The sequence below is a fragment of the Ambystoma mexicanum genome, chromosome 1p, assembly GCF_040938575.1.
Source record: "Ambystoma mexicanum isolate Mex_15411 chromosome 1p, UKY_AmexF1_1, whole genome shotgun sequence".
Classification (NCBI taxonomy): domain Eukaryota; kingdom Metazoa; phylum Chordata; class Amphibia; order Caudata; family Ambystomatidae; genus Ambystoma; species Ambystoma mexicanum.
The window spans coordinates 1,045,397,966-1,045,424,422 of NC_090921.1; the positions used below are offsets into that span (position 1 = coordinate 1,045,397,966).

At 46.8% G+C, this 26,457-nt stretch overlaps 1 protein-coding gene across 6 annotated transcripts in view; it reads right to left on the reverse strand.

Annotated features, from left to right (window-relative positions):
- Positions 1 to 26,457, reverse strand: part of LRRC36 (leucine rich repeat containing 36) — a 1,132,044-nt gene that overhangs the window by 914,849 nt on the left and 190,738 nt on the right. For all 6 annotated transcript variants that reach the window (XM_069604413.1, XM_069604376.1, XM_069604369.1 and 3 more), the window contains one exon: positions 6,619 to 6,712. In XM_069604413.1, coding sequence (XP_069460514.1) covers positions 6,619 to 6,712 — 94 coding nt within the window. The remainder of the gene's footprint in view (positions 1 to 6,618; positions 6,713 to 26,457) is intronic.

Genomic DNA, 26,457 nt, shown 5'->3' on the forward strand with positions numbered 1-26,457 from the left:
TTTTCTGAAGCAGCTAAAGCGGGAAATGAAGATACTATAGATGAGGAATACGTGGGAGGACACAGTCCATTCGAAAGGCTGATTTCACTCTTAAAATGCGGAGACTATTTGCTTGGGAAATGCTCTCTTCTCCAATAGTAAATACACTTTAACTTCTTGTAAATGAAACGTGCGTTAAAAGGAAGAATATAGTTCAGTCTTCCTTTGGGAAACACAATTCGGCGCACACGACCACGTCTTGATGTAGTTTTCATAAGATAAAGGTTTCAACAATTGTTTTATAAAGGTAGATATTCGGTAATGGCCTTCGCAATGTTCCCTCTTCTTAATTAGTGAAACACGACCACTTCTTCATATAGTTACAGTCTTTTAAGGGTTTAACAACGGGGTTAAGCAGCGTTTGCTTTTCACGCGAGTATGAGGACTTTCCTAATATATGCGAGTGCTACCTTTCCATTGTTCAAGCATTACAACTTTAACGAACAACTTCAGCTCGCTGTAAACGCAAGTGAATATGGAACTGGATAATGTTGCGCAAGATATTAGAAGGCCAAGCTTCACTCACCGGCTTCTTTACTTGCTCTGCGGGTCGTGCAACGTCTGCCACAACTTACTGCTAATGGCTTCTTTGGGAACCACACCCTTCCTCTCTGAAGGTGTCTCTGGTCCGGCCACACGTTTCTGGAGCCCCTCTCGCTCCTGAGACCCACGGCTTGACAACTGCTCCTCGCCTTGATCTCCAGCACATTTGCTGCACAGCAATCAGGCTAACACTGTGAAAGACAGCTCTCTGCACGCCTTCCGATGAGCAGCCTCTGCACTTCAGAGTTTGGGGGAAACAGGACTCTCTCAGAACAAGCAGGTGAAATCTGCTGTATCATGTTACATCATCCCTCTTGTTCTCCCACTTCTTCTTGATTTGCGAGCCTCATGCCCTGTTTCTGCTATTAATGCTACAGCTCGCACTCCAGTCACAGTTCCAGCTCCAGCTCCTTCCAATTGCTTGCACCTGAGAGGGCCTTTTATGCCTCCCAGGTTCCTTCAGGTGTGGGCTATTAGGCTTAATTGCCTGATTACTGATAAAGGATGCCTCCTTAGCCCTCTTCCTCATCCAAGTACTCATGGGATTATGGGACTTGTAGTCCTCTACCACAAAGTTGTTACATTTAAGTATTGATTTGAATTTAAGGGTTGATATATTCCCAATATAATCATTCAAAGATGGGCTTTGTGGTTACAGAGGAAATCATTTGACTTAAGGTGATTTTGCCAGCTCCTTTTGCATTATACCTTTAGGAAGGTGTTCATCCTGAAATGCCTTAGAGCATAATGCGGTTAGCAAGGCTTGCTCAGAGCTTGTACCCAGAGTCGTAGATCTTATATGTAGGTCAGGGATATTATAATGACAATATGCCATCACATTGGAGGAAACTTTAGGCAGGGTTTCAGTGAGGAATCCATAGAATTCTTCACAAGATGCAGCACTGGGGGCCATGATTAACCAAAATGATTGCAAAAAGGATATGTAGTTGAACAGAAAGGGAAGAATGGTGACCTAAGCAGTCTCTAGGGCACAATATTGGACCGGGGCAGTATCAGTTAATATTACCTCACTGGCCTTGGCGGTTCAACAACGGCAAACGAGGCTTCTAGGTGCTGTTTGTGCATCTCGAAACGGCTCGGGTCGACAGGCGATGAAGATCAGCAGGGACGATGCTGGCAGGTCGAATGGCAGCTCGAAGGATGCAAATGCACCGGGGTAGAGCCGAGGCAAAGACGCGCTCAGATAGCGGTTCAAAGATCGGGTGAATGCCAAAGGCAGCCCCAGAGGATTCTGCTGGTTTGATGCAGTTGTGCAAGCTCGAATCATGGCTCGCAGCAGGAAAGGCAGGAATCCTGGCTAACCTGACTACCAGGTGCTTTGAGTACCTCTCAGGAGCCTCACGGCCAAGTGCAGTCCTTGTTCCCGGGCTCCCAACACAATGAAGGCTGGTTCGCACTTTCAGGGCTCCTTCCACAATGAGGTCCTGGGCAGCGGGATGACTAGCACGGATACAGGTTTTGCCCAAGCAGCATGTCACCCCTAATGTGCTCTGGAGATGGGTAAAGAACAGAGCTTGCCTCCTGCCTTGGACACACAGGTCTTCACTTCACTGGTGGAGGGCTTTGGAAAGTTAACTTTACCAACAGAGTTCCAACGAGATTCTTCCTTAGGTGTTTGTTCCAAAGTGGATCTGAGGAGAAGTGGAAGACCACCTCTTTTAAAAGGTAAAAGTCCACAGGTGATTGGACTAAAGCAAGTCTGGTTTATGTATCCAATCCCTGTCCTTGCAATCAGTGGACTTTGTCTTCTGACATCAGACCCACATGGCTTTGTACTACAGGAAGTGAATGGGGCATGGAAGAGAGATGGAGGCAGAGAGACACAAGATGGTGACAGTGTCTCCTAGCTGTGTGGAGCTCCCTCGGTCTATACTAACGCAGTCCATTCCCTTGTCAAAAGCTTCAAAAGGCCCTTTTTGTTACGCTCACCTGGTATCCACGGGTACGCCACCCAGCTGTGGGGACTCTGGTGCCCTTCTCAGCCACTCCCTGGTATAATCAGCGGAGAAGTTCTGCCTGGAAAACAGGTGGGCAATGTTCAAGACTGGGCAACTGGGGTAAGAGCCTCCCAACACCCCGTATGCCCGCAGCCCCTCCCCGGACCTTTCCTCACCTTGTTATAGGTTTTGGTGTGCTCTCCGTCCTGCCTTCTTGGAAGGGGCGCGTTGTCCTTTGTGGGTGAGTGTGATCTAGTTACTTCACTGATGCAAGCCCTTTAGAGTCTTTCAGGTAGGTCTTATTACTGTTATACTGTATGCCTTTCATGGATTTAAATAATGTCTTTCTCTCTCCATAGATGCGCGGACGTTCGCTCTGGAACGTTGGCTGAATTGGGACTCGTCGACAGGTGATGGTGTCTTGAGAGCGCCTTGATGCGGTAAGTAGGTGCTATGCACAGCGCTATCATGCCTTGCCTTTGCTAACCTGTTGTCTTTTGTTCTTAGGTTGCCGTGCTCACCTGGAGCAAGAAGTCCCAAGGTGATGCTAGTCGATGAGCGACTAGTGAGGTAAACTGCCGGAACAATTACAAAATGTCTAATGTCCTTTTCTCTCCTTTTGCAGATTCGACGATCCGGGCGGCTCTGTGTACCTTGGATGATGGTTGCAGGAGCGGAGGGCAGCTTGCGGAGGAATCACAGGTAAGCTGCTGCTTTTCACGATGTCCTTTTGTTTTTCAGATACTGTTCTTCCGAGGTTCGCAGATGCAGCTGAACACGATGAGCGTCACGTTGCTGGATTGCAAAGTAACGTGAAGCATGTACTGGAGTCCGGCCGTGGCTTATATAGCCTGCAGGCATCCCAGGTGTCTCTGGGCCTGCCACACCCAAAATGCTAGACCGCATAGTTCAGTTCAGGAACTGAGCCATGTGGAAGCATCCATGTTGTTGCGCAATGCCCTTATGGGCCCCGATTACTGCTTAAGCACATGAGCATGGCGCCAAAGGCGCCAGGACTGACACCAAGAGAGTCTGGGGGCAAATGTCAAGGCCCTTGAGGGCCTGATGGGGGTACTAGAGGTAGCCCACCTGGCCTGGCAATCCAGGCCTAGGGCAGGGGTCGTGACACTTTTGGAATGCAGCACCGTAGTGTGAGGCTAGTGCTTTTGGGAAGGGTGTGCCCTTTGATTCCGGTTTCCAGGACTGCTTCCTGTGGAGTGGCTGTCCCACTGATGAGGGTGTTACATGCCCTCAAAAAGGATCAAGGAGAGGCAACCACCAGGGCTACAGTCTTGCTGGGAGCAGCAGAGACAGCATGGCTGAAGGAAATATGCATAACTCCTCCACAGGTGAGCTGGGCTCCCAGGGCTCACATGCGTGATATCAAACTGATGTGGCTTATGAAAGATGCCATCCACCATACCCTAATTCAGGTATGGCTTATATGTAAAGTTAAATGTGCCACCAGCACATTAATATATTTATGGGGTTTTGGAATAGAGGTGTGCGTTTTAAATGCAGCCACTGAGCTGCATCGACTTGGCTGGCACTACAGCTGTAAAGAGGGCACCTGTGCCCTGAACCTGCTCTGTGCCACAAGAGAGCAAGGGCTTCTGATTCAGCTGGTTACCGGTGTACACTATGCTTTTGGCATGGAGTTTGTGGAGAGAGGAGTCTGGTCAGCACACCACCCTTTATTAGAGAATTCCCTGCATCATTTTATTTTTAATCAAAAAAGCCAGGGCTTCCACAACCTTGCCAGATGGCAAACACACACACACTGGCAAACACACACACACAGACAGACACCTGCTGCTCCTACCATCCAATGCCCCCTCAAACACTGACCCCACCCACACCGTCTGCCCCAACACACAAAGACACTAACATAATGCCATCACAAACAATGCTGCCACACACACACTGCCACTCCACTATTAGCCCCCACACACACTGCCCAATACACAAGGCCCCCCTTACACACTGCCCAGACATGGGTTCCACACACAGCCACTCACTGCCCCCAATCCCCCCCACACAAACTAATACTGCCCCCAAATAACCACTCACTGCCCCAATGACCCTTTCCACACACGCATTGCTCACACTGACTGCTCCCATACATTCATGCGCTGCCACAAACACACTGTCTCTATACACACTGCCTCCACACTTCCCAACACACACAATGCCTAAAGACAGTGTCACCACATACACTTTCCCTCACAAATTCACACTGTCACTACCCCATACACACTGCCAACCCCCCACACACTTAGCATCACAAATGCACCACAGACCCACATACACTGACCCCAACACACACCAGCTGCACACATTCCTACACACCCACTGCCTTCAGACCTACAACCACCCACCCACTGCTCAAAGACACAATGCCCCACTGCACAAGAACACCAACACTGCCCATACAAAACACACTGCTCTCTCACACAAACATACTGAGGCCATACACTACCACCCAAATTGGCCAACCCCATATGCCCACTGTGCCCTCGTGCACACTGCCCCAAAAGCACTGCTCCCACACTCTGTCCTGCTCAAGCATACTCTACACACACGTACACACACTGCCCTCACACACAAAACACCACACGCGTCAACACGCACTTTCTCACACTCACGTCAACACGCACTTCTCTCTCACACACACACACACACACACACAACTCCAGTTTTCCAGGGCCATGCGTTAGAAGGCCCCCAGTCTTGTTTTTTCCCTTTCGATTCTGGGACTTGTAGTTTTTCTAAATTTCAAATTGGTATGAAAAGCTACAAGTCCCAGAATTCAAAGCAAAAACAGGATTGGGTGACCTTCTCCTGCATGGCCATGGGACAATTGAGAGCTCTGCAGACACACTACTCCAAACATCCACTACTTGCACACACTACCTATTCCCCACAAGGAGCCCCCTCGTGCACACACATTTCCCCCATACATACTCCCCCCTCACACATAATGGCCATAATCACACACACCGCCACACAGACACTAACACTGTCCTCGCACACCATGCACACACTGCCTCCCACATAGACACTGCCCCTCATATATACACTTCCAGTCACACATGCACACACAAACGTTGCCAACACCCAACCACGCTGTTCCCATAACGCATACACAAACATACTCGCTCCCCCAACAACCATTAACACTTCCTCCACACACACTTTACACACACTGTACCAACACATTCCACACACTATCTGCCCAAACACACTAACACTGCCACCACACACTACACCCCCATACATACTGCCCACTCAGATACTCAGCCTCCTGCACACACGCGCACACACACTACCCCCATATACACACACTGCACCCCCATCAGGCACACAGTGCGCCTCGAGACACATCCTGCCACAAAAATACTGCACCCCCACTCACACTTCCCCCACATGCTGCACCTGCACATGTACATGTACATGTCCCCTCGTACAGCCACCACACCCAAAGGCCACACACACACACAGACCACAAACACACACAGACACTGTTCACAAATTGCCCCAACACACTGCACATGCTAGCGCGCGCACACACCCACCCACGTGATTAGCAGGGCATTTCAGGGAAATTCATGTTCATGGTTTGTACCTGGACATTTGAAGCCAACCCCAGGGGATGATGCAAGTGCGTGGACATATGTGGGCAAAAGCTTGCCAAAGGTGCGAGCAGCTGAGCATATGATGTTAATGGTTGACAAATGCTTCTACGGGGCCTATTCAAAAGCCAAAACTATCGGATTTGCCAATGCTTGATTACAAAGTTGCAATGTCATTAAATCGTGTAGTGTCGGACAGCGCTACTGTATCCACGAGTCATACATTCGTGCTAAAATAAACTCCAAAATAAAAGAAATACCATAAAAATTAATTTCAAATGCTCCCGATCCCATTTAAATTTGATTCCCATGTATGCTATTGAACAAACACTTGGGCGACTACGTGTTGTACTTCAGTAAAATAAATTGTTACGGACTCAGGACCAGATTCACACACTGCTCTGCAAGAAAGACTAAACGCTTGCATCAGTCAAAAGATTTCATACCCGTTCGCCTCCTGCTCGGGGTTTCTACGTGTCTCCTCTTCGGCGAAGAGCATCTTTGCAGAGTGTCGCTCGCTCTCCCTCACCGCTCGGTCATCTGCAATGAACGAGGATTGGTTAAATAAATCAGACTGTGAATTGCTGAAGATCTGAACAAGCATGTATGGCCGGCACTGGCTCGCCCTAGCTTGTGTTTGAGAGGAAGCAGTTGGCAGGCCTCTCTCAACTGCAGCACAAGTAAACTCCCAGGCGGTACCATAGAAACGGCTTGCACTCGAACACAACGACACCAGGGAAAGCAAGAAAGCTGGAATGGCTTCGTATTAAAACTCCTCCTCAAGCCACAGATTAATAATTACCAAAACAACGGAGCGCTGAATGTGTGCACTCAGGTGAACCGGAACGGCATTCTGAGAACACCGGGAAATCCCGCTGTCGCCCATACTGAGGTGCCAGTGAAGCACACATGGCCACTGAGCTGTGTCTGTGTGTATGTTTCCATTATCGCTTTCACCAAGGGTCATGGGATTGAAAACCAGGAAAAGCTGTAATTGCAACTGTTCACAAATGCTTCTGCACTGAAAAACGTCAGCAGCAAACAAGAAATGTTTGCAGGTGAGGATACAAATGAAATGTACCAAAGACCATCAAAATAATAGTAGGTTTAACAACAAAAAAAGGAAAAACCCTTGTACTGTAAAATATGAGAGTTGTGTAGACTATTGCACGTTAACATTCCAGACATATCGCAGCATTATTATGAGTTTGTGGTGTGTGGCCAAAAACAGTGGTAATGCAGTGGTAAGAGTTACCGCTGCATTGCCTAACTATGGGTTTGGAGGCAAGGTGGAAGATAAACCTCCAGCAAAAATGCTGGAGGTAATTCTGACACCTTAGCGCCAAAAAACAGCAATTTCGGCAGAAATAGTCTACGGTAATTCCACCAAAATCCCAATGTCGTTCTACGGACTCCATAAATGGGGACTAACACCACCATACCACCACTTGTAATCCAGTGGTAATTTCGCCAGAACAAGTGGCGTAACATTAAATCTGTTTTATGGTATCTGGAAGGATTACTGCTAAGTACCACCAAACTTGTTATGAGGCCCTTTGTGAGTCACAGAGGAAAGCACGACAGGCGTGATCACGAGGTAGGCGGTAATTACAGTGACCACATGCATTAAGCATGGGTAACTTGAAGGGTCTAATCGTGAGTCATGTGTACCCTTCAGTTATTCCCCATTTTGGAGGTCTTCAATAGGAAATTGCACACCAATGCATGCAGTAATTAATGCTTTTGTGAGGATGAAATTCCATCAAAACAAAGCAGGTGGAAAAACGTTTCTGGAAAGATACTCGAGATTTAGCAAAACGGTAGTACCACTTCCACCAACGTTGTAATCAGCTTCTCTGTGTATGTAGTAGTTCAAAGCATGCATTTTTGCTCCGTGGCCACGTTTCAACCTTGTTGGTGAATAATTCCCCAGGATGCTGCATGTGACATCAGCCTCTTCCTAACATCAATATTATGGTGGGTTAAGAAATGAAAGAAAAACTCCCGTATAGCATATAATAAGATTACAATGGTTTAGTTCAGTTAACATGCCACGCACATCACAATGCTGCCTAAAAGACAGCCATGGGCGTTCACCTCCAGCTCAGAGCAAAGCACTTTGAGGATTAAAGTCATCCATCACTACTTGATTTGTTTTCACATATGGCTTGTGTTAGGGAGTGAAGGGTCTATGGCTGGAGGCCCAGAGCAAGCAAGCCACCCTCTTTCAAACGGTGTTCAATTATCTGTTCCCCTACAGACATTTTTAAGTGTTCACATGTTGCACATTATAGCAGTGTGCTCAACTCTTCCTTAGTGTGTTATAGTTATGCAACTTTTCACACATTCAAAATACATCAAAATTAGCCAAATTACATTAAAAAAATGTAATCGAAAATAAATAAAAGAAAAAAGGTACAGCCATAAAGAACATATACAGTCATCAATTAGCATAAAAGTTCCAAATAGTTGAACACAATCACAGGCTACATAACTCCCCTTCTGGCTAACCTATCGGCCATCACTTTCCAAACTTGTTCAATTGCTCATGACATACCCAAGCTCAAACCTTATGCACATCTCTGCCAGAATTGCTCACTTATTATTCCTATTTTCTCCACATGTCTACAATAATAAAGAAGATACGTCCTATGCGTAGTTGGGCACAGTGTTGTCACATGATTCAACTTGATCAGGATCCAGGCACAGCCTACATGTTCGATTACACTTTTTAAAAATAGTTTTTATTGTATTTGGTTATCAAACCTTTTACAAAATGTTTTCAATCATACCTGATTAAATAAGCCAATACAAGGTAATCAAATAGATACCTAAATGATTGAAACAACAATAAAAAAAACAGTTCTCCATAATAAGTCTAAAGAAACAGAAAAAAATAGAGAAACACTACTGAAAAGGAAGAGACAATATCTTTCACAAAACGATCATAAAGCTAAAAATTTCAGTCAACGACTGGATAGATTCTACATACATGTGGGGAAAGCACGAATAAACCCATCCTTAACAATCACAATTCAGAGCCAGCATTTTAGAACACAATCTTATTTCTTTCCAGGATCTCTACCACTGCAATTGTCAGAGTATCAACATGCCCGGAGATCAATCTATCCCAGAACATATCAGATAGATGACCCTCTTGACCTACTCCAAACCTAGCAAATAGTGATAGCCTAGCAAGCCAGGTACCCTCACAATCCATCAAAAGATGTTTAAGGGATTGATTAGCTGGATTTTTACACACATTACATAAGATGTTAGTGGACACCCCTAAGCCTCTTTTAGTCAGGACCTCTCCTGTTTGGACAACTTTTAAACGTATTCTGAGAAAGTTTCTCCTAATCCTCCAATCTGGGAACTTTACTAAATATTTTGCAAAGAACCCCTGCTTTTTATCAACTCTCAAAAATTGATTTGATAGAGCTAAGGAGCGTGTGTTGTCAATTGTGATCCAGTCCATCTCACCTAGGGCCTGTTTTGCCTTCCCTGGGTTATTGATCAGTGTCTCAAGCTCCGCGTCTGCTTTGGTAAGCCACCCCTTCACCCTTTCTTCCAAGTTTGATAGCATTTTGGATTTTTTTTATCACCCCAGTCGGCTTTAACGTCAGCATACAACATACATTCCCCGAGTGGTGATAATTAGATGAAAGAGAAATCAGTTTCCAGTCTGCCTGGACTTTTAAAGACTGCAAACCCAATTCGAATCTGAGGCTGGACATAGATTGACTCATAGGGAGACCGAGTACTCTCTTCCAAATAAGGCCTTCCAGCCTCTGCCAGTCTACATTCCACAAAAGGGGCTTAGCCTCCAACCCATATAAGATCACAGAAATGACATTTGCAGAGTAATACCTGATCAGTGGGAGGATCGAGAATTTGCAATATTTTATTAACACCTTTTTCATCTGGGGTACCAGCTGCGCAATCTTACTCCGTACATCTGCTCTACCTTACAAGCAGAGGGCAAGGCATATACTTTGTAATCCAGATAAACCAAATCCTTGACTCTTTGAATATGCTGCCCTCCCAACTCCCAATGAGGATAGATTAGCCTTTTGTGCACATGTCTGAAGACAAATATTCTGGATTTTTTAGGATTTATGGCAAGGCCATTCTCCTTTGCATAGCAGTCTAATTTATTCAGAAGGTGCTGTAACCCCACTGCTGTATTGTCCAACAAGACCACATCAGCAGCATAGGCCAGCCAGTGGATCCTAGATCCATTAATCACTGGGCTGGCCAATGCGGACGATTCCAGAAACACCCCCATATCCGCCAGATATAAATTGAAAAAAGGGGTGCTCCCAAGCAACCCTGTCTGAACCCCCTTTCCACCCTGATGGATTCTGAGAGATGCCCTTCGTCATCTAGTCACACTCTGTGGTATCCCTATGAAGATCGATAGGCATTGCCAGAATACCCTCTGGAATACCCCAACTTCTGAGCTTCGACCACAATCGATTTCTATCGACCTGGTCGAACGCCTTTGAGAAATCCACCCAGGCCCCATAGAGTTGTTGTTCTCCCTTGTTCTTAGTTTTTTTGCTCATTATATTCAAAACCAACCCATTCGGTGCAGTGGACAGGCCCTTTCTGAACCCTGCTTGGTGCTTTGAGAGAATGTTCACATCTTTCACCCAATTCTCTAGTTCTCCCAAGAGGATCTTCATAAACAACTACCTTTCGATGTCAAGGAGGTCGATCGGACGGTAATTTGCTGGTGAGGTCCGATCGCCCCCCTTGAACAGCAGAATAATTATCAGGATTTTCCACAAAGGTGGACACCTTTTTTCACAAGGATCTCTCTAAAAAACCAGAATAGCAGTTTTACCTAAAGGGAGGGATTATTCCATTTGGACCAGCTGCTTTCTAAGGGTAGAGGAGTTGGAGATCATTTGCAAATAGTCTATCCACCCACTCTCCGGCAGCCGATTACACTGTGTGCTGCATGAAATACCGTCTAGTTGGTGGATGACCGACCAGAAATTTATGGAGTCCTTGGCATCGATTAACTTCAACATTAGTTCACCATCCTGTTGTATGAGCAGCATTCTTCTACCCACAGACCACTGTTTGTATTATTGTGACAGAATTCTAGAGCCCCTCCTATAGTCCTCCCAACTCAAATCCAATCTCTTTAATTGCCTCAATCTCCGATTCAACAGCTTTTTTTCTGCCTTGTTGCTTCATAAAATGAATGGCGATGCAGCTGATTTTTCCCCATCCTCCTACACTTGGTGGATATATTGACCAGATGAATTTAACAAAACCCTCCGGCTGGCAATTTTCTTGCTGAATGTTGTTAGGCATTTCTATTAAATTGCTGTTAAGTGCCCCACCTTCCCATTTGTACTTGGGAAGGCGTATTCTACCGTTCCAATTCGTAAGGGCTTGTTTCTGTTTATCTGGCAACCTGATGGCAATATCCGAGTAAGTCAGCTCTAAGCGGGCATGGTCACTCCCAACGTCCCGCTTAATGATAAGGGAAACATTACGTGTGAAGAGATCTGCTGACAGGAAAATGTAGTCTAGGGTCGATGCAGAAAGGCCTTGGTGCCAAGTAGGGGATGAAGGAATAGCCCGGGTAGTGATCTGTTTGCCATATTCAGCCCCCAACCAGCCAGAAACTCCACCCAGATGCTACCCTTTTCTGAGATTCTCTGAGATCTTTGGTTGGTTTTCTCCTGTGATATTGGAATACATTGAGTGTTCAAATCCCCCGTAAGTATTATTTGAACACCCCCATAGAGCATTTTGATGTTTTCCAACAACATAGCAAGCTCCTCCATACAGTCCTGAAGTCTGGAGCAGGCGGGGTTCCAATACACATTAATAAAAATCACCTCAAAAATTGGTCTCTGATGTTTTAAAGTGACTTTACAGGCTTGAATGCCCCTTTTATTTTTATGGATCGCTATGGAATCTTCAATCGTAATGTTTGTAAACACCATCAGCAAATCACCTGCTGGTCTGCCTTTGGCTTTTTGGAGTGCAGGTTGGGTATAGACTGTAAATCCTTCGATTGCTATCGGATTAACCTACCATATTTCCTGTAGGATCAAAATATCTACCTCACGAAAAAGCTGCTCTTCCATTTTCTTTGAGGTGAAAGTGTCAGGACCCCGCGTGTTCCAGCATATCGGGCGCAGCTCTGTCTGCCTAAAGAGACTGCATGCCCACACACAGTTTCTGTAACACTTGTGTTCATATTTCCGGCAAGAGAGAGAGGGCGTTGTCTTGGGAGCTCTCTACATTGTTCTTTTGACTCCTCAGTTTTGGATCCAGCCTTGAACCTCCCCCAGAGCCCTCCGTTGTCCTAGATGTCCACTACGGGGTGGAGAGGTCAGACTTGAGGATTTCGAACAGCTCTGTGCGGGAAACTGCAAGCCCTTGGCTCTCCAGTTCTCTTGCTGCCCCCATTATAGCTTCTTGACCCTGTCGCGATGTAAGATCCACTTCCACCATGAAAGGGTTCTGGAGGTTGGTGAACCATACAGATTCAATGTCCTGTGAGCTCTCTGCAAAGGGACTTTTATTTGTTATTCTTTGATGTTGGAGAGCCATTTTTATGCCATTGCAAATTTTGAATTTTCTTCTTCTTTGTTCCCATTTTGGCCAACCAGCTGCGTCGAGTTGTGCTGTAATGAGGAGGATTTACCAGCAGCACCCCCATCCTCTGCTGACTTGCCAGCCCCATTCATTTTCATGTCCATCATACAGTGTTTACCTTGCCCGGTTATCACTTCCTCTAGCAAAGAGGTTTTTTCTGATTCCTTATTCAAGTGCTTTAGAAAAATTGGCGCTATTTTAACACTCGCCCCCAGTGCATCAGCAACTATTGCCACGGAGGATGGCCTTAATTACTCTGCAGGGCGTTTATTCAACAAGAAAACTGGCGCCACTGGTAATTTAGACTTAATTTGGCATCGACAATTAATTGGGGATTGGGGTTTTCATGTGTCACTCTGGGCCTTATTCACCCCCTTCTTAGTGTTTTTGTTGGGTTGAACACTCTTGCTCTTACTCTCCAGTTCTTGCCAATTCATTTGAAGCCCAACACTTACATTTATGATTTCAATCCCCTCCTGCAGGGCACCTTCTGGGGCCAGCACCTTGTCTTTCTGTCTTTGCCCCCTTATCTCGGTATACCCCTCTTTAGAGGGTCTTCCCCAGATTTCCTTCCTGGTAGCCGTTGTGGAATTTTGTCTTCTCCCACAGAGCTGACTGCTGTCGGAGATCTCAATAATGATTTAAAGAATGAGTTTGTTTCGTTTTTTTTGGATTTCGTTTTTTTTTTGCTTCTTTGTTTTTTTCTCCTCTTCCATGAATATTAGAGATTTATTCCTCCTCCTCTTTGCTTCTCTCTTCCTAGCCCTCCTTCTACCTTTAGAAAGGCGATGGCCTGTCTCTGACCTACGTTGTAGGGCTGGTTCAAAGTCCTGGGTAGAGTCTTCTAATGAGATCTGCTGGGGGGGTATATATCCTTCTATGGACCCCCTCTGCCACAGTAGCTAGTTTTCTGAACTACTCTCGACTCCGACAAGGGAGTGTCATCAAAGGGTAGGTTTGACTCCTCCACCCCAACCCCCTCTCCCTCTGCTGCTTGGATTGTGGGTTTCAACTGAGACAGAAGATCTTGCAGTAGCGTATTGTTGATGTCTTCCTCGTTCCTTCTTGTAGCCAGGGACGTTTGTATTGCTGACAGATCCATCCCTTGTTTCGTTACTTCCAACCGTAGATCCTTCAAAATGGGGACCAAGAGGGAGTTAATAGCATTATTGCATCTTACCAAGGATGAGTCATAATTAGCCGCTTCTTTTGTAAGCTCCAGCAGAACCCCTGCTTGTGACTGGACTTCTGCCTTTAGCAGTTCGAAGACAGACACCAGAGAGTTCAGGACAAAGTGCCAATAGTGTAGCTTCACTTGTTTGTGGCACGACCTGCTGTGACAGACTTATCGGCAAAGAATTAATCTCTTCTGGTTCTTCATTGGTTCTCTCCATTTCTGTTGGTTCCCCTTGGACTCTATTTGTAGCCTCTATTCCTTTGGCCCAGGCATCCAAGGCCTCCCTTTCCATAGGTCTTTCACCCGAATGCACGGACCTTCTTGACTCTGCAATTTCTCTTCCTCCTTCCCTTTGTTGCAGAGTAAGGTCCCGCACACGGGGTACAGTTTCCTGGTCATTCGCACTTCTACTTCTTTTTTCCCCAAAGTGATCATCAATTTTTCTTTGTATCTTCTTTGTGGTTACTTTATATTGGAGTCCTCTATTACAGGAATGCGTTATTGAATGTTGCCCCTCGTCTGTTGCTGAGTCTACCGCAGGCGTATGAGGCAGCAGTTGCATATGTACTTGAGCTTGTATCAATTGGCTGCAGTTTACTGCTACATTGTTCACCTCAGTCTGCAGAGCCTGTTGTACCACAGCCACTGACGGCTCTATAATTGATCCATCCCACTCTGGGGATCTAATATCATCTTGTAATAATGTGTGTTACACCTATGCCTTGGGGTGCACAGTCCTGTGAAGTTGCCTCCTAGGGCGCGGGTTTGTGCGATTTGCCGCATGTGACGAGTTGCGACTGGCTTAGCTGCACAAGTTTGCTGTGAACGCGGTGTTTGCCGTGTGGCTAATTAGGTATCCTGAAATATGCAGAGATATGCACTGCCCGGGGGCGTTGTTCAGTACGTACGCGCGCTATCCACAACCCGCTATTGTCTGTGGTGCCGAAGAATTAGACAGGGACTTAGCTTTCAGTGAAGCAGGGGACCTGAAATGCTGGGCTGTGCACCCTGCGCGTGCCCCTCTGCTTCCCAGAGCGATTGCCTGCTATTCGTTCAGTAACGCGGCAATGGGCAACTCTCGCCGTGTTGTGGACCTCCCCCCGTGCAGCGCGACTTATCTTTTGCAGGCGAGGGGCCAATGGAGAAGTGCTGCGGGGCGTGGCCCCTCGTGCTGATCCCCCGTTGCAGGAGCTCCGACCGGCACGTCTTCTCTGGTCGCGTGTTGGAGCACAAGCCCTGTGCGTTGGCCATGATGTGCACGTGCGCGCGTGCCTCGCCCAACGTGGACCTAACTAAGTAGTTCTTGGCCCAAGGGTGCTTGGGAGATGTAGTACTGTAGGTTCCTTTCCTGCAATGAGGACACAGAAGCCTTTTGTAAGGCTGTACTTTGTTCCTTTTTGCTGGGTTCTTTATTTTACCAATATTTACAGGTGTATAAGCCCCAATTGGGCTTTGTTCACAGGATTCCAAGCTTTGTTCCCTGACACGAGTTGCCCAGAAGCGGGGGCAGCTTTACTCTGTGCTTCTCGACGACCAGAGCCGCAACGCTCCACCTTTTGCCTAAGAACATTTTGAACTAAGGGCTCCCTTGCCATCACCGTCAACCGCTTTGTTCAGCAGGAGAAAGTCGAGGTCATCAACGACCGAGCAGAATCTGCCAGTGGGTTTCCCACCACCCGAAGTCCACATAGACGCCGACAAGTAAAGATCCAAAGTCCAGCTGTGGTCGAGTCCCGATCGCTGACACCGACACTAGACGCCCCACTGCGAGCCTACGTTCTTCATCGAGTCTTCTTTGTGGCACCAAACTCTCTTCTTCGAGGACTCTCAACGCAGAGTTTCACATTTCTTTGAGGAATATCGACGCCCTGTGGCTCCTGCTTTAAAGGGAGTCAACAAACCGTCTAAGAACCTCTGCTAACTCAGGTACATTGGGGTAGTGGAACATTTTTGACAAGGAAACAAGACTATTTTAACATTAATGGACTGGGCTTGTTAATACGCTTTATTACAGGTTGCCCAGTTGGGGGATCCTCACTCAGAACTGCCTCTTGATATAGGGGGTCAGCATTTTGCCATTGTTTAACCTGACTTGTCTTCCGTCCTCTATCCTATGCAGATACACATTACTGTTTGATTTGTATGCAAATAGAACTGTCAGCAGTTGGTGCATTTTAAAAGGAGTCCAGAGTTAAGTGTGGTACCACATAGACATTGTATATGTTTGCCATATTAGTTTTGCCAAAGTACAAAGTGTGTAATTAATTGTGTATATATATTGAACCTCATTTTTATATAAGAACTGTTAGCATATAACAGTGTGTGGACATTCCTTTGTGGGGGCTTGGGGACTACCCTGTACTTAGAACCAGCCTGCATCACCTCCTGAGAGCTTAAGTCTTGGTTGCTCGTCCACAGCTACCATATAGAGAACCTTGGCTGGGGTGTTCTGTGCTTCTACTCTGCCATATAAAGGGCAGGAGTACAGATAACCCGCCTCCAGTCTTTACAGTCGGGTACCTCTGACACAATGTAGGATTCCTCAGCCTGGTTTCCTGGTCTTACGCTTTCTATTCGAGGCTTCGTCAAAGTAACGGTTCCTTGTCGAGAAGGTCAAGGGAACTTCCTTCCTTGCGATCCCCTTCTGTTTCGCCGTCAAACTCCTCTTGCTAAACTGCCATCTTGGAACTGCTCTTTCGTATGCTCTGCCTCGCTCAGACTGTGCTCTCGTGCTCCGCCTTTTAGCCGTGTGGGGAAGTGTACTGAAGTCAGGTGTACATGATTGTCAGTAATTGCCTGACCTTGCCCGACCATTATTTTCGGGCACGTCGGGTATACGGCTCGGGAGTTAGTCCGTTTTCTCTCATAGCGGGTTGTCTGTGAGAAAGTGAGTGTTGTAAAAAGGGGGCTGGGGGACGAGTTCCTAAATTTCCTACCTGGTAGGATGGGGCAAAGGGGTTACATGGAAGGGGATACAACGTCTCACCACCCAGTGTCCCACTCCCACAAGACCCCTCACCCAGGTGATCCTCCCACACTTGTCCAACCCCAGGAACTGGATCCAAAAGCGATGGCCATGTCCTGGCCACCTGGATGACAGATCCCCGGGGACTAGTGGCTGAGATACCTTCTGGTTTCTCACAGAAGGTAGCTTCGGTCTCGAAACGTCTAATTGAGCTGAGCGGGTTCAGCAGTGGGGGATTGACATGCTTCAGCTGACGCGGTGTAGCAGCGAATGGAGTCGAACAGCAAACAGCGGTTTGGAGAACAATGAACACCAATGGCAGCTTCGGAGGGTCCTGGAGGTTCGCTCAGTGTGGAACACGCTTGAATCACAGTTTTCTGTGGGTCGGTGTCGAGAAAATAGGGATCTTGACAGTTTGGGCTTTCTTTAGCTGCGAGTGCCACCCCAGAGTCTCAAGAGCCCAAGTTAGTCCTTTTCTCTGGCTCCCAAACATGGGGGAGGCTGGCACAAACCTTCAGGGATCCTGCAACATGGTGAGGTCATAGGCAACAGGTTAGCTGACAGAGACGAAGGACTTGTTCCAGCAGCAGAGTTCACCCCCAAAGGTCCCTGGGGATAGTTGAGCGACAGAGCTCACCTCCGACTTGGAACACCTGCATTCACCTAACAATTGGAGGACTTAAGAAAGGACAGATCTCTCGGCAAAATCTTCTTCGAGGGTTAGATTCCAGAGACGATTCAAAAGAAGTGACGGGAGACCACTTCTTTTAAAGGACAAAGCCCTTAGGTGAATGGACTAAAGCCAGCCACCCTTTGTGGTCCAATCCCTGCTCTTGAAATAAGTTCTGACATCACACCCAAATTGCTTTGCTCTAGAGGAAGTGGAGGGGACAGGAATGAGGGAGAGACAGAGCAAGAAACAAGATGGTGGAAGTCTTCCTCCACTGTACAGAGTCCTCCTGTCTACTCTAACCCACCACTTTCTTTTTCACTAGGATCAAAGGCCTTTAGCAATGCAGCACCCTGGCGTGAGGCTACTCCAATTGAATGGGTGTACTCATTTGATGCTGCCTGCCATGAGGCTTTCTCTGGTGGATGGTGTTACCTGCCCTCAAAAACAGATCAAAGAAGAGGCATGGCCATTCAAGTTGCTGTACTGTCATTTGGCAGACTCGGTCAGTCTGGCCAGAATACACATCACCTTTCACAACTGAGCTGACTCACAGAAGCGGACACGTGCGATATCAAATTGGATGTGGCTGCAATGATCATTAGTAGTGCCATGCACCATGCCTTAACTCATGCATAACTTGTATTTAGCCTGAGCTGATGGCAGGATAAACTCTAATTATGATCATCATAGTTTTAGTGCTACAGAGACTTTGCTGTTACTACAGCTATCCAATGGGCAGCTGTGACCTCTGAACCAGCTCTTTGCCACTGGTAGAGCAGGCACTGCAAATCAGGATACTGATGCAACAGGACACAGATACACACTATGCCTTTGGCACAGAGTTTATGAAAGGGGAATCTGATCAGCAGATTACCATTTCAGAAATGGAATTACCTGCATCATTTTATTATTTAATACAAATAAAAAGTGCCAGACGAGTACCGTTAGCACTACCTATTGCTGGATGTTGTTGTGCGCAGTGCAAGTTGCTGCACGAACCCTTTTGCTGGGGATGCCCTCCTGTCTACAAAACATCTAACGAGGAGTGGAGCATCAGCGGAGTGCCACTCTCCGACCAAACCATTGGGGAGCAAATGTTTCAGATGGCGAGAGACCTGCCCCTCCCAGATTCCCTGCGGAGAGGGGAAGTGGACAACCCCCAGAAATGAAACACCCAGACACGTCTGAAGAAAGCAAATGCCAAGTTTAAATCACTGTTTAACTTTGCTCAATTGGCGTATAAGGGTAATCGGGGGGTGGGGGTCAGGGAGGAAGGATCTTCCAGCATCGGTAACGGACAAGGAAATGCTGAGAGCTATAGCAACACATGAGGGGGAAGCGAACAATGGGGAGGTGGATGATTCTAACAACATACACACGTCGTCAATGTATTCTGGAATGTGGACGAAAATAGTGATCTCTCCATAACATCCTATGCTTCTACCCCTCTGCCAGCCCAGCATAGGAGAATCCAGACGCTCCCGGTGCCTGGATTGATCAAGCCGGGAGACGATGCACAAACTGCTTTGGTTGCTTTAAACTAAGTCTTTGCAATCTTTGTCTCCTTATATGAGTGTATTAAAGTTGAGGTGAAAATGGACACAATTTTATTGAACTTCATGCAAAATATATTGATTAATGCAGATAAGGAAGCAGACTTGAAAGCACTACTGCGTCCGGTATCAAATGAGGGCATAACTGATTTATCCCAAGCAATAATATGTGTTAGGAAAGATTTCTCTTTATAGCACCTTTCTCTCCATTGCTACGGACCCACAAACGTATTTCCTTTAATTTTTTAATCCGATCTCTACATTTTGCAGTTCAGTGAAACTTTCAGCTTCACTACTGTGGGATTGCCATCATGGAAGGAAACAAAGACAAAATATTCAATATAACAAAGAGCTTTAATTAATGATATTGTCAGGATGAAATAAGGCCTAACTTGCCCTATACTTAAGCTGGGATTTCCCAACCTAAAGAAAGTCTGTCTCAATAAGTCCAACTGAAAAGTCTGTGTCCAAAACCTATACTTGCCCTCACAACTAAACCAGAACAATGTATTGGGATGTCAACCATAAACTAAATAGTGTCCCAAAAGTAAAATTCCGAGCTATTTCCAGCTCGGGCTTACGCTTCAGATTCTCTTCTCCCAATGTCAACAAGTTCTTTACAATGTTCAATTTACCTTCTTTTGGACTTGCAGCAATAACGTTCCACACCCATATAAAGGTCAAAATGTCCTTCGTCAAGTTCAATACAGTTTCAGGTCAACATGTCTCAAGGTTCCCTTCCCCAAGATCAGTATATCAAGAGGACATAAAAGGTTATCTTGGAGCTTTGGTTTCGTATTTCTACATCTCTTTACAACATAGGGTTCCCTTCCCAAAGTCTGATATACACCAATGGTTGACTTCTTTCTTCCACAACAGCAAACTTCCTTGTTAGCATATAGGGGTTCTCTGGTCTCGGTGCCATTTTAGGCCACACGGTCCATCAGTTACAGGTCATGCAACCAAGAACCTGTCATTCACTTTCACCAGTTCGTCATTCAATGAAAAGTAGTTCTCTGGTCTAGGCGCAGTTTTAGACCACATGGTCGACCCATTACAGGTCACACAACCAGGAACTTCTAGGTTTCCTTCAGTAGTTCAATATTCAGTAAAACAAGTATTTTCTCAAATGCAGTTCCTTGACTTTCACATCAGTGGTTTCTAAACCTTGACTTCAACTTTGCACTCAGGATCTTTCATTAGCCTTAACTTTCTATTGGCTTGCAGTTCATTGTGCCATAGTGTAACATGGTTGTTCTTTCCTTTCACTTTAATTCAACAGGTGTAGATTTTGCTTATTCCATTCAGTTCAATAGTATGCCTTTTTGCTCATTTCCTCTAGTGTTCAATAAATGCATCTTTGCTTGTTTCATTCAATTTGATATTTAATAAACACAACTTCCCTGTAATCGTCTGTGCACTTGAAAGATCCGAATGCACCTTGCCTGAAGATCGTCTGGCTGTTCTCTCCTGTCTCAAGGGCTCTGAATGACTGTTTTTCCCCCTTGTTCCCACCCTCCTTGAGCGCTTTGAAATACTTGCCTTGTGTATAGGCACTTTATAAATAAACATAGCATTACCAACTGTGCTTCTTTCATTCAGTTCAGTAGTCAATGGATGTAACTTTGTTGCTTACATTCATTCTGCTATTCAATAAAGACAACTTTGCTTCTTTCCGTAGACCGCTATTTACATGTACGGTCTTCCGGAGCTCCCCGGCATGTTTAAGTGTCCCAGGCACTTAACCGGACTCTGCATCTCCTCGTAACGGCTTCTCTGCCTTTGCGGGAAAGCCTGATCGTTGGGTGCTTCAAACTGCCTGCTCCGGCTCTCGTGCACAGTGTGGCCCTCTCTTTCGGCAGCGTCAACTGGCCGCCTTTCCTTCTGCGAGCTTTCCATCCTGCATCGTCACTCCAGCAGGACTCTTAGGATCTCTGTTGGCGCTACAAAGTCTCGACCTCCCTCACTCCCGGACAGCTGCTTCTGCTGTGTATTTCTCTTGCCTTGGCTTCTTCTTACTGTGGCAGCATCCCACCTCTTATGGACCTGTGGTCCGGTGATGGGCTGCAGGTGTTCTTCGTTAAAGGCTGCCTGGCTCTCATTACAGGGGCATCCCTGACCTCATCTTCTTTGTCCCAGTACCAAAGTGGTGAGAGTACCAGTTGTTTATTACTCTCAGTTGCCTCTTCCTTGTCCCAGTACTAGAGGGTGGAAAGTATAGACTGTTCATAACCCTCAGTTGTTTCTTCCTCTTCCCAATACTGTTATATATCTCAAGAGGGGAATAAAGAGAAAAGGTCTTATAATTACCCAAAAAGGTCACGGGAGGGTTAGAATGGTTATTATGAGGATAAGGGAGATACTGTGCTTTGCCCCAAGATTTCTCATCTACAGCCTTTTCCCCCTTTTGTCGAACATATCTGGGATAAGAATACCTCTTGCCCTCCTCAGGGATAATGAAATATAAACAAAATCCCATAACTACCTCTGGGATTTGGGTTTCCTTCGGCAAGGAGTATGTGAAATACTATGCTTTACCAAGGTATCCCATTGCCAATCCCCAAGGACCCTCTATCCAGGTGATACTCCCTCGCTTGTCCACCTCCAGGGCCAGGATCCAGAAGCGATGGCCTATCCTTGGCCAACCGCAAAAAGGATCCCGGGGGTGTAGTTGTGGGAAAACCCTCTGGTTACTCACGCTACACTGGCTTTTGCTCATTCGTTATGGGGAAACTGACACGTTCTTCAGGCCGTCGGTAGGGAGAAACTTTGTTTCTCTTAGTCTTTTGGCTTTGTTGCCACTTGTTGGTAACATTTTATCATTGGGCAAAGTACCTTCCAGTACCACGCAATGGGGCCTCCGTTTCATGGCTCTAGACACCCACTAAGGAATTTTTGGCGCTTGTACAATGTGTGTCAGGACAAACTGGTGGCAGCAGTAACTATTCGTAACTTCAGTACTATTCGTATAACGTTTCACTAAGCCTTAATGCGTTCACAGTGTGTGGCTCCTGATTGTGGCTAGTGTCCGATATGGCCATGCCACGGCGTCTTGTTTGTTCCTTTGGCCATTTTGTCCCTTTGTCTTCTCCATGCCCTTCCAGGACCAGGATTTCCTTTTTTGAGCATGCATTTGCCCGTGAAAGCTGCTTCTTTTGCGGGCCTCTGCAGAACACTTGTGTAGGCACCTGGGAAGTGGGCTGGGACTGTCTGGTCCCAATCCACACTAACGGTGCCAGGGTGTATGGTGTGCATATGAGTGCTTAAGGACCCCAGTGGTCCCCGATTGGACCACTACTGGTGTGAATACATGGAGCAGACCTAACTGTGCATAAGACGAGGGGTCCTGCATTCATTCACAAAATCTGATGAAGGAGACGAGGTTCTTGAGGCGCCTAGTAGAACAAAGGATGATCCCGAGACGCACTTGAGGAGGTCTGGCAACCAAATCCCGCTTCTATCCCGGTGGAGCCCTGCTTTGCACCTGATCTCAGAAGACCTGCGAAGGTGCTTCGAACCCTTGGAGTGGTGGGACCAAACACTCAACATCTCCTGGTAACCCTGCAAATGAGCCTGTTCGGAAGTGTCCCTTGGCCATCCATTGGGTTGTCCAGCTCAAACTTCAGTTACCCTGCAGGAGCAACACGCCATTTTGAGTTTCAACCCGAGACTTTGGGGAATCCTAGCTTGTCAGTCGAACAATGCGTCCTTCTGTCGAATTTCATCCCAGCACCTTTGGGCAGCGAGAGAGAAGGCTGCGTCATACTGCAAGAGCTGGGTTCCTTTGCGTCACTGTGGTGCACTGACTGTCGCTGAAGACTGTTATCCCGCGTTCATTCTAGTGCCCTGGGACTTGCTGCATCTGCGTTTTCTTCTTTCCTTGTCAGAATCGAGTGTAGCAGCTCCTGTGCCATACCGGACCTGTACCTGCACCCACAGCGCCTGTGCATCTGGAAGCCGAACGGAGGACAGGAAATTATATCTCTCGTGACCATCTCTGGGCCCGCCAAGTCTGGACCAAAACTGAACTAAGGATGGTGAGTAGTAAAGTTACTTTTTCATGGTGGCCCTCTGTTCATCCAAATGCATTCATTTCTTGAAGGCACATTTTTGGCCTTCCCGTTTGCTTAGATGAAACTTGCTGCTTAGAGCTCTCCGAAAGACGGGAACAGCTTTGTTCACAGTAGCAGATCCTCACCGGACTCTTGGAACCCGTTTCACCCCTTCATAATTCTCCTCCTAACTTTTTCCTGCTCTCCAAAAAGTACTTGTGAACTACATGCACAACCGTGCCCATTACGCGTGCAATAAACATTGAGCACAAGGCTCCACTCATCTTCGGGGTGGACTCCTAAAGTTAGGATTGTGATATCTGAAGTCTGTCAAAAGTTCCTCACCTTCTTACTTTGCAGAAATTGGTGGAGTTATTATATTTCTCACACTGAATCCAGTGGTTGTATATGAGATACATTACTCACCGTAATCGTATTTCTGATGCTTGTATCTGCTTAGATTGACATGCTGTGCATAGGCCGACATCTAGTGGAAGCTGCGGAGTATTACAGTTTGTTTTTCGAAACTCGAAAAGGGGCGAACTAGGGCGTGCAAGTAATAATACTATCCCTAGTGTGACGTCCACTGTACCCATGATCCGTCACGCGTGTAGGACCCTCAGATTGTATTTATTCTGACATGAGGTAGCATGAGGATTAGCGTGAGTACAGAATATCCAAGCAGATAGATAAGACTACAAGCATCCATGCTCCCTTCTCTCAGAGGGGAGGAAGGGTGGGCGCATGTGGATCTAAGCAGATACAAGCATCAGAAATACGATTACCGTGAGTAATGTATCCCTTCTGGGGCTTGTGGAATCTGCTTTGATCACATGCTGTGCATAGATTAGCGAGCAGTGTTAGAGGTGGGATGTGAGAAGGGTCATGAGCGAACAAATGTCTTAGAACTGCTTGTCCAACAACTGCCACCTTCCACCATGACACCGTGTTATGGGAGGTGGTGTAGGCCGACATCGCTGCCAGGTGTCCTTTGAGTGAATTAAATACCAACCCTGCATCCAGTAAGTGGCGCATGTAGGTGACAATGTTGGAAGGAGTGCAATCAACGGGGTTGATTTATTTATTCTGGCACCACATAACAAATCTTTTCCACTTATCAATATAACAGTGCCTTGAGTTAGGTTTTCTTGATTCTTTTAACATCCCTAATCCGTTCATCCATAGAGCGTTCCCCTTGGAGCCTGGTTGGGGGAACCTGGATGCGAATTCTGGGCATTGTCCGTTTTCGCTTGTGGCGAATAAGTCTATAGTGGGGAAACCCCACTGAGAGAAGAGATCTTCTACGACTTCTTCGTGTGCACGCCATTTGTGTTCTTCTGGGAGGGGATCTCTGCTCAAAGCATCCGCTAGTGAATTGAGATCCCCTGGAACATGTTGAGACTACAGGTAAATGTTCCGTCTGAGTGCCCATATTCAAATTTTCAGGGCAAGCCTGGACAGATTTGGCGAACGAGTGCCCCCTTGTTTGGTTATGTAAAACATAGCTGTTGTGCTGTCTGTTGGGATCTGCACTGACAGGTTGGATAGGTGGGATTCGAACGCCCTTAGCGCTCTGAAGCCTGCCAGACGTTCTAGCACGTTAATGTGATTCTGAGCCACTGTGTGAGACCAGAGACCCTGAGCTGTGTGGTGAAGGAGGTGTGCTCCTCACCTTGACAGGGTCGCATCTGTTGTGACTACGGCCTGTATTTCTGGATCGTAAAAGGGTTTCCCCTTTGCAAGATTCTCTCTTGTCCACCAGCGAAGACACTGTACTAGTGTTGGCGAAACAACCACTAGATCGTCCCACTGACCACTTGCCTGAGACCACTGTTTCGCCAACCATTCCTGCATGGGTCGCATGCGCAGGCGCGCGTGGGGGACCAGGTAAATGCATGATGCCATCATGCCTAGTAAACACATCGCTTTGCGCACCCTTATCTGGCAACCAGACTGATAGAGGAATTTGCAGTAACAGATTCCGAATTCTTTCCTCCGATGGAAAGGCCAACCCCTCTTTGGTGTATAGGACAGCTCCTAGGAACTGTTTGGAGGTGCTTGGCACCAGGCTTGATTTTTTCTCGTTGATTGAGAAGCCCAATTGGAAGAGGAGCTCAATTGTTCTTTGAATGTTTGATCTGCAAATTACGGGGGTTTCCCCTGTGATGAGCCAGTCCTCCAGGTAAGGGTACACTGGGATTGCCTCCCTGCGTAGGTGCGCCACCGCCACCGCTAGTACCTTGGTGAATACCCTTGGAGCCGTGGCTATTCCGAAGGCCAGCCCCTTGAACTGGTAGTGTTGGCTGTCTACCTTGAAACGCAAGCATCTTCTGTGTGCTGGGAGCATGGAAATATGAAAAGAAGCATCTTTCATATCCAATGTTGCCATGTAATCTCCTCTTTTTAGTAGGAGGATTACTTCCTGGAGTGTAGTCATGCGAAATTTTTGTGGCTTGATAAACTTGTTTGCAAGGCGTAAGTCTAATACTGGGCGCATCGTTAGATCTTTTTTTGGCACAAGGAAGTAAGTTGAATAAATACCCTTGTTTACCAGGTTGCCCGGGACGAGTTCTACTGTGTCCTTTGCAAGACAAATGGCGATCTTCTCGAGGAGGATTCTTTGGTGCTCCAAGGAGTGTATCTTCTGTCTTGGAGGATGGTCGCATGGGCCTTCCAGTAGCTCTATACAGTATCCCGCGAACAATGTGGACAGCACCCATCTGTCCGAAGTGATCCCTTGCCATGCGTTGGTGAAGATGGAAATGCGCCCCCTTACTGGGGATGCATGGGAAGGGACCCGGAACGGAACATCAATGTTGTTTATTGGGAGGTGTAGATCCTCTACCTGGGCTGCCTCTCCCCCTACCGCGGCCCCTCTTTTGACCTCTGGCAAAACCTTGGGTAGCCTGTTGGTTGCCGCCCCACGAGGTTCCTTGGTTCTGGTAGTAATTTGACCCTCTGGGAATTTGGACGCGAGAGCGACGAAAAATGTCATTTCTTCGCTGGCTTGTGGGCTCATTTGTTAATTGGCCAAGGGACTTTAAGGCGCCATTTTTGCCCTTTTTTGTCCTTAGCCGTTTTCAGCGCTTCCTCCACTGCTTTCCCAAACAGGACATTAGGTTCTACCGGCATGTCTATGAGGGTGGCTTGGGTCTCGGGCTTAAACCCTGACGGCCTTAACCAAGCGTGCCATTTAATTATAGTGCTTTCTGCTATCAGCCTCCCTGCATTGTATGCT